This window comes from Vombatus ursinus, unplaced genomic scaffold, assembly GCF_900497805.2.
Source record: "Vombatus ursinus unplaced genomic scaffold, bare-nosed wombat genome assembly UNPS02014775.1, whole genome shotgun sequence".
Lineage (NCBI taxonomy): Eukaryota > Metazoa > Chordata > Mammalia > Diprotodontia > Vombatidae > Vombatus > Vombatus ursinus.
Genome location: NW_020954553.1, coordinates 3,163,827 through 3,173,118, shown reverse-complemented (window position 1 = coordinate 3,173,118; position 9,292 = coordinate 3,163,827). Strand labels below are relative to the sequence as shown.

The 9,292-nt window shown below is 45.4% G+C and overlaps 1 protein-coding gene across 1 annotated transcript in view; it reads left to right on the top strand.

Moving 5' to 3' along the window:
• The window catches only part of LAPTM5 (lysosomal protein transmembrane 5), a 43,347-nt gene extending 40,657 nt beyond the window's left edge, over window positions 1-2,690 (top strand). The window contains exon 8 of the mRNA XM_027864696.1: window positions 1,772-2,690. Coding sequence (XP_027720497.1) covers window positions 1,772-1,849 — 78 coding nt within the window. The 3' untranslated portion in view covers window positions 1,850-2,690. The remainder of the gene's footprint in view (window positions 1-1,771) is intronic.
• Window positions 2,691-9,292: the final 6,602 nt, after the last annotated feature.

Below are 9,292 nucleotides of genomic sequence, written 5' to 3'. Positions count from 1 at the left end.
CAAAACAACTGAACAACTTCTTGACTCCAGGTCTGTGCTTCCTCCACTGCCCCATATAGCTGGACACTTCTAATTGTGAAGAAAATTTTCCTGACCTCCGGTCTAAATCTTCCTCTCTGGAAGTTCCATCAGTTGCTTCCTGGTTTGTCCTTCAAATACTTGAAATCAGCTTTTGTAAATTCATAGATCATAGAGCTAGAAGGAAGTCTGCCTCACAGGCCAATGATTTTCCACTTCACTGTACTGTCTAATGTGGACCCCAGGCTAAACACCTGAGGATCCTCACTTAATAATGGCTTCCTTGGTCCTGTTTTCAATTTTGAAATTCAAGTACTTCGATGAATGAATAGTCGACCTGGTTATTCAATATGCTGGTGACATAAAGATTTAAGCAATAGCCTGTATTTTCACTCCCAGATCTCAACAGGTTAGAATGCACGGGGCAAAGCTGATTAAGTGGAATTTAATGAGGATGAGTGCGAGATTCTATACTTGAATTATTATTACTGTTTTTTAATATACTGCATATATATACATATATATACACACATATATATGGGATTAAGCTTATTTTCCTTGGCCTCAGACAGGGCAGACCTGGGAGCAATGGGGAGATGTTGGGGTGGGGGCAGATTTCAGACCAATAAAAAGAAGAAACTTCTAGCAAAGGAAAAAACAAATTCAGGTGCACTATTAATGAATTTCTGAGGGGTGGAAGTGACTAGAAAGCAGGTCATGGGGAAAAGACTGGGTTTTTTTTTTTTTTTGGTGGATTGCAACAGTTTGGTATGAGTCAGCCAGGACATAGCAGCTGAAAGAGTAAATTAAATTCAGGTGGTCCCAATATAGAAGCGAGTAGTTACTAGTCATCTCTCTTCTGCTCTGGTCAGACCACTTCTGGAGTATTTTTAGTTTTGGCCACCACATTTTAGGACAGATTTTTGACAAAGTAGATATTCAGAGCAAGGAGGGCAAGATAACGAAGAACTATAGAACAAGTCTGGATGACTAGGTAGCGCCATAGTGAGTAGAGCATGGGGCCTGCAGTCCAGAAGACCTGAGTCCAAATCCAGCCTCAGGCACTTACTAACTGTGTGACCCTGGACAAGTCACTAGCCCTGTTTTTTGCCTTTGTTTCCTCATCTGTAAAATGAGTTGGAGAAGGAAATGACAAACCATTCCAGTATCTCTGCCAGGAAAACTCCAAATTGGGTCACAAAGAGTCAGATATGACTTAAATGACTGAACAACAACCACCGTAGGACAGGTTAAATGTATTGGTTTTAGGAAGTGAGGGTTTTTCTCTTGGAAAAGAGAAGACTAGAGAAAAGACAAGACTGGGGTCTCCAAGTAGTTAAAGGGCTAGTAGTCTTCATGGCAGGGGGATTAGGGGTATTCTGCCTGGCCCTAGAGGGCAGAAGTAGGAGGAAGTTACAGCAGGGCACAACACAAAGAAAAATGTCATGGGTATGGAGTAGACACTTAAGCAATGCTTGTTGACTGACTGCCAATGCCACAGGCTTCCTTGAAAGGTAATGAGTTCCCCGTGAGTCGAGGTCTTCAAGCAGAGGCCAGATGATGACTTTTGGGGGAGGTTGGTGTCGGAGAGAAGACTTCCGATGACATATGGGCTCTCTGGAGTCCCTTGCCACCCTGAGGTCGTGGGATTCTCTAGGAATTTCAGGAACTGGGCCCCAGCTGGAGAGCAGAGCCCTAGAACAATCCAGCTTCCTTGCGTTTATCACCTGCCTGACTCATCTCTTCCTCCTAGGTGCTCCTGCCCACCTACGAGGAAGCCATGGCGATGCCTTCCAAGGAGCTGGCCCCGCCCCCTTACTCGGCTGTGTGAGCGGCTCCGATCCCTCCTCCCCTTGGCCAAGTTGCTACAGATGCTTCTTTTTGCTTCAAATGGCCCCCAGTTACTGTCCAGCTTCCATCCAGATGTGTTTGTTTTCCTACCAACCCCAGCAGAACGCTGGTCTCTTTCACCCCTTCAGGGCCCGTAATTGGTAACCACCAGTAGGAGGAACAGTCTTGGCCGATGTTAGAGGGGACCATTCATACCATCTGGTCCAAACCCTCTGGTTTTACAGATGAGGAGTCTCGGGCCCAGAAGAGGAAAGTGACATGCCCAAAGTTGCCCAGATAGTAAATGGCAGAGCTGGCATTCTGACCCGGATCCTTTGACTCTAAATTCAGTGTCTGTCCGCCATGCTGCCTCCTAGTTGAATCCTTTGGGAGACTTTGTCAAGGACTGGATGAGTCAGTTCAGTCCTATAGTGGTTAATTCGGTCAAACAGCTTTCAATGCAGCCAAACTGTAGTGAATGAGTCAACCAACAGCCACCGCAGCCCTGAAATGCATCTGTCTTGCTGCTTGAGGCATGGGGCCATGTCCTCACCACAGTTGCAATTGTTGTGGGGTCTGGAAGGCTCTGGATCGGAATCATGCCCCCTCCCCCTTTCAGAATCACTTCCCTATTGGCTACTGCTTCTGATGGAAGTTCTAGAGGCCTGGGTGCCGGCCCCTCTGACGGAACCTGAGAGTGGGCTAGGTATAGGGGAGCCCAGGTGAGCTGGGCCTGGGTGGAGGGAAAAAGGCTGGGTGGGCCAGGCTTCTGGGCCATGTATAGTTGCTTTCCATATGTAACAGGAAAGGGCTTCATTAAAATTGCATTAAAGCTTTCTCTATGACTGGCTCAATTCTTAAAGCATGAACACTCCCTGGGGCTAACTTTGTCTTAGGCCTTGAAACTCCCACTACCCTTCCACTCTGGGGCCATTCTAAGATATTTAGTGCATGCATAGAACCACGGAGATGGGGAGTAGGGGGAAGAGGGCAGAGAGCAAAAGGATTTTCTTATTGGCTGAAATGACTTCTCTCTGCTCTGACTCACAGCCCTAGATCACTTAATGATCTTGGACATGGCAGAGGAAGAGTTCTGGAAATGATTTGCCCAAGGTCACGCAGCAAGTTAATAGTATAGGAAGGACTGGAAACTAGTTGAGGAGTGATTATTATTAGACCAATTCCTGATTATTGCTCTACTTGAACTCTCCCTTTAATCCAACACATATATTAAGGCAACTAGGTGGCTACAGTGTTTAGCTTAAGAAGACCTGAGTTCAAATTTGACCTCAGACATTTTCTAGCTGTGTGACTATGGGCAAGTCACTTAATCGCTGCCTGCCTCAGTTTTCTCAACTGTAAAATGAGGATAATAATGGCACCTACCTCCCAGGATCAAGGAGATAATTTTTTGTAATGTGCTTGGCACACAGTAGGTGCATAATAAATGCTTGTTTCCTTCTTTCCTAAGTGAATTGCAAACGTAAGTCACTGTTGGGCACTGGAGATATACAGATGAAAAAAGATATAGTCCCTTCCCTCAGGGAGCTTACATTTTTATTGGGAGTGGGAAGGATGACATGTGCCCGGATAAGTGTAATACAGGGTATCATCTGGCAGAGGGAAAAGAGAAAGCCAAGTAAAAGGCTTCAGGAAAAATGGAGAGAGAGAGGACATTTTCACTAAAAGGAAGGGGTGGGGACCAAGGATGGCTTATTATGAAAGAGGAGCCCTGTGAGATGAACTCTGAAATAAGGATTCTGAGAGGTAGCGATGAGGAGAGAACATCCTCCAGGCATGGTGGCAGCTTATGCAAACATATGAAGGAAGGAAATGGAATGCTGAGTTGATGCAATAGCCATTAGTCCAATCCATGCAGGAAACAAAGAATTCATGAAGAACACTAATGTGGAAGAAGACTGGAAAGGTAGGTTGGACCCAAATTATGAAAGGCCCACAGTGACAGGTTATTTTACCCTCGAGGCACTGGGGAGCCATGGAGAGTCTTTAAACAGAGGAGTCACACCATAAGAACTGGTCTTTAGGAAAATTAGCTTGGTAGCTTTGTGAAGGATGGCTAGGAGAGGGGAGAAGCTAGAAGCATGGAGACCATTAAGGAGACTAGTACCATAGTCCTGGTGAGAGGCGATTAGAGCTTTAACTAAGAAAATGGTTATATTGGCAGAAAAAAAGAGAATCAGTAAGAGTTGGCAACTGATTGGATGTCAAGGGTGAGGGAAGGAAGGAAGGAAATAAGTAAATACTATGATGATATCCATTTTATAGTTGAGGAAACTGAGGCAGACAGAAGTTAGGTGACCTCCGTAGGCTCACGCAGCTGTGTCTTAAGGCCATCTTTGAACTCAGGTCTTCCTGACTTCAGGCCCAGGGCTCTATCCACTGAGCCACTTAGATGCCTCAAAGGCAAAATGTAAGGTCAAAAAGGATTCTGAGATTTTGAACCTAATTGACTGGAAAAATACTGGTATCCTCAATGGAAATAAAAAGGTTGGAAGGAGGGGTAGGGTTAGGGGAATATGATTAATTTGGTTTTTTGATGGGTTGTGTTTGAGAGGGAGGTAGGATTTCTGGGTGGAGATGTCCAATAGGCAGTAGAAGCTCAGAAGAAAGATTAAATCTAGAGACATAGGTTTGGGAGGACTTTGAATAGAGAAGAGAATTGAATCCAAAGGAAATGATGATGTCACCATGGATGAGGATGTGGAGAGAGAGATGACCCAGGACAGAGTCTTAAAAGACTTAAATGGTGGGAGATGAATGGAGATGCAACAAAGGAGACTGAGAAAAAGTGGTTAGAGAATGAGGGGAGCTGAGGGGTGGAGGATAGAGAGAGAGAGAGAAAGAGACAGCCAGAGAGACAGAGAGAGACATACAGAGAGAAACAGACAGAGACAGAGAGAGACAGAGAGATAGAGACAGAGAGAGATATAGAGATACAGGAAGAGACAGAGACAGAGAATAATAGTAGCATTGTGGAAGCCAAGAGAGGGGAGAATATCCAGAACCACTGGGCCTCATCAGCAGAATCTCAAACTGCAGAAAGGTGAGGGAAGATGAAGACTGATAAAAAAGTTAAGCAATTCAGCATTTTCAACTGAGCTATTCAGTCAAGGAATGGGGTCAGAAATCAAATTGCAAGGGGATGGGGGGGGTGATGTGGAGCTAAAGAAATGAGTCTTGACTATTATTTCTAGGAGTTTAGAAGTGAAAAGGACCCTACAGCTAGCAAGAAAGCTTGGGGGGATTACAGGGCTAAAAGGAAGGACTGGTTTTTTGTTTTTGTTTGTAAGGATAAGGAAGATGTGACTGTGTTGGTAGGTAAATCAAAAAGAAAGAGAGAGGCATAAGTGATGGGACAAGCATCCAAAGGGGGAGGGAGTTGGCACAAGGGGGAGTTTAACTTGGAAAGGGAAGGGTCTCACCCTCTGAGACTGGAGCAGAAAAGGAGAGGGAGGATGGGTGAAGGCAGAGGGGCTTTGAGCAAATTAAATAAGAGGTTCATGCCTCAGTCTTCTCTCAACCCTGCTCATTTTCTACACTGTCCTGCTTGCCAGGCTCAGAATCTTTGTCTCAGTTTCAGAAGTATGGAGTAGGGGGTGGGAATACCTGCTCTGGTGGCTGCCATATTTGTCATGAGTCTGAAGGAGTCACCCAGGCCAGCAGAGACATTGATTTCTCTTCCTCCAGAGAAGAAAGGAGGACTGAACTTGCGTATATCAAGTCCAAGTTTGGAGAGAGATCATTTGTTAGTTCATTCATTCATTTATTTATACATTTATTCATTCAAACAAGCATATGAAATGCTTACTATTTCCCAGACACTGTGCTAAGCACTGGGGATATAAACACACACACACACACACACACACACACACACACACACACACAGAGTCCCTGACCTCAAGCAGCTTACGTTCTACCTGGGAGAAATAACATACACATAGATAAGTCAGTAAAAAAATAAACACAAAATCTATAGAAATTCATTTTGGGGAATTATCACTAATACCTTGGGAGGTCAGGGAAGGCCTTGTGTGAGACTTAGCATCTCAACTGACTGCTGGATGCAGGTCAAGGGGTGGAGGCAGGCAGTTCGTTGGTATATGGCACGAACCAAACACCACTTGTTGAAACAAACAAAAAATGAGAGACAAACTACTGTGTACGGTGAGTAGCAAATGGTCAGTTTGTCCAAATTGATCAATGTTATTCAACCAAACCTGACTGAGCAACTCTTGTGGTCAGTGATAGAGATGGGGGAGGCAGATACAAATAAGACAAGACACTTGAATAAAAGTAATATATGCCAAACAAAATGAATTGCACAATATAATCCTTCCTGGCTTCTTCCCCCAATCTGGATCAAAACTTGCCCAAGACTGACGTTTTACTTCGTTCCATTGCTCACTACCTCAGTCCCATGGAATCCTGCCTTTCTCCTGCCTTTGGTGTCCCTTCTACGTGCCCCTCAGCTTGCCTCTCTGTTCCTCTCACAGTCTTCCCCGTCTAAGGTGAGAAGGTGACTTTTCAGTGGTCTCTCTTGGGGAAGGTCTAAGCCCCCAGACTTTACCTCTTGGTTATCTCAGAATGTTTACAGAATTTTTTTTTAAGATTGCATGTTAAAAGCTAGAAGGGACATCTGAGATGGAGTCCATCCTTGTTATTTTACAGATGAAGAAACTGACCCAGAGAAGATAAATGACTTCAATAATAGGGGTGGTATAAAGGAAGGGTGGATAGATAAGGGAAGAGGCAGAGACGAGGATGTACAAACACAATGAAGTTCCTGGCCTGGCTGGAGCAGAGCTTGCATGAGTGAGACTCACTGAGATGTGCTTTCTTCCTTACCCAAAAGACTCCAAGTTCTTTTCTATAGCAGTCTTCCTTTACATATTTGCTGCATGAGAGCTGGACAGAAAGCACTTACACCCCCACTACCGGCCTCCACTTCATAGACAAACAGCCGTTACATGTGTGGAGGAAAAGCCACGCCCAAAGTCTTCACAGATGTTCCTGGGGAATAGCTAGCGCCCCTCTCCCAGGGCCTCTTTCCTCGTCTCACACTCCTCTGCTGGTGCCCTCTGGAGCCCCATCTGGAACAATGATGGAGTCTTACAGCTTGTAAGGACTTTGAACACATGTTGTTAGCTAGAAGGGAGAACACTGAATGTTAGAGCTGAAAGGAACCTTTAAACACAGTGGAGGTGGTAGGCACCTTAAAATGCAGAATGTTGGAAGAGACTTTAGTATGTGTAAAAGTTAGAGCTAAGGTCTAAGGTGGGCCCTTAGAACACAGATTATCAGAGCTGGGAGGGACCTTAGAACACAGGATGTCAGAGCTGGGAGGGCCCTTAGAATAGAGAATGTCAGAGCTGGGAGGGCCCTTAGAACGCAGATTGTCAGAGCTGGCAGGGCTTTTAGAACATAGAATGCTACAGTTGGAAGGGACTTTAGAACACTAAATTATAGAGCTGAATAGGTTAAAATGTGATGTTGGAATAGATAACAAGACCCATTAAAGGAGATAGGTTTTACTGTACTTCATACCTGGTCTCTCCAACTGGCTTGTAGACTCTCTGAGCTGGGAAGAGTTCTAAAACAGGAGTCCTCAGGTAGATTTCAGGGAATCTGTGAACTTTAATGGGGAAAAAAAACTTTATTGTCACTAATTTCTAACAGAAATTTAGCATTTCCTTCAGTTATGATAGCAGGCACAAATCTAATAAATCATCCATAGACTACAGTAGACTGCCAGAGTGGTCCATGGCACAAACAAGATGAAGAAGGTCTCCCCTAGAACAATCTCTTCCTTTTATAGATGAGGCCCAGAGAGGGGCCTTACTTACTTTGGTCATGTAGAGTTGGAGGCAAGAGTGGAATTAGAACCCAGGTCTTCTGAGTCCTGTTGAATCCACCACTGTCCTTCCCTCCCCTCTGCTCCCTCCCTTCCCCCCCAAGGGATGATGGGATAGCCACACAATCTGTGCTCATGCTTCTTGAGAGAAATTGATCCCTGGTCAGACCAAGACTATGGTTCAAGATGTTAGACATCCAGATGCAAAAGCATCTAGTCACATTTAGACCTGTTTTCTGAGCGTTTGTCACCATGTTGGCACAGCTAAAGCCTTGGTGGTTTTGATCAGGGTGGAGTAGATTGGGGAGGACAAGCTTGGTCTCCTGAGCCGAGGTTCCCAGAGGCTGCTCTTTCTGGGGCCCAGGAAAGGGATTACAGAGATTCCTGGAATCACAACCCTAGGTTCTAAGAGCCCATCCAGCTTTGACATCCTGTGTTCTAAGGTCCCTCCCAGCTCTGACATTATGTGTTCTAAAGCCCCTCTCAGTTCTGACATTCTGGGTTCTAAGGGCAGACCTGGACCAAAGAGATCATAGGCCTTCTAAGAAAATTGGAGGATTTCAAGAGCACCCCCTAGTAGCTGAGGCTTCCGAGGCCGAGAACTCGTAACTAAACAAGAGTCCTGAATGTGGATCTGTGAGGATTAGAGCTTGTCTGTGGGTTGGGACTTTTCCTTGATTTATCCCATAGACTTAAGTGAGATTTACACACTCGGTAGCATCCTGACAAATTGGCTGTTTTAAATCTTCCCACTCCTTGGAGAGCGGTAAGAGAGATAAATAACAGGCCCATCGAGACAAAGCTTGCTCAGGGACAGCCCTGACACACCAATCTGTGAATACATTCATCTTCCCAGACCCTGGATCCCCCAGCACCCGGGGGATGTGGCTAGGTCTCTCAGAACTGGAGGACGTGAGGGAGGAAGGTAGTACCTGGGTTCCATTCTCTCCAACACTAAGACCATCAGCAGCAGAGCCCAGTAATTCCTGCCCCCCTTCCCATCTCCCCTCCCCAAGAATCACTCCTCTGGGGTTAGGCAGTGATATGGGACAGACAGCAGCCACCTCCCCTCCTCCCCCACCCCCATCAATGCCTCCTGGCCAGCTTCCTTTTTAGAGTTTCTGCCCTTCATGACTTTGCTGTTCCTTTTCTTTTTCTCTCTCTCCCTCCTACTCCTTCTCTCCCTCTTCTCTTCTTCCACATTTTACTCCACTTCTTTCTTTCCCCTTTTCCTCATCATCACTCAGGAACATCTTCATAGAATCATGGAATATTATACCTGGAACAGATCTTAAAACAGAGAATGTCAGAGCTGGGAGGACCCGTAGAACGCAGAATGTCAGAACTGGATGTACTCTTAGAACCTAGGATATCATAGATGGAAACTCCCTTAGAACACAGAATGCCAGAGCTGGGAGGGATCTCAGACCATAGAATGTCAGAGCTGGGAGGGAACATAGAACTCAGAATGTCAGAGCTGGGAGGTCCCTTAGAACTCAGAATGTCAGAGCTGGATGTGCTCTTAGAACCTAGGATAGTTGGAAGCTCCCTTAGAACTCAGAATGTCAG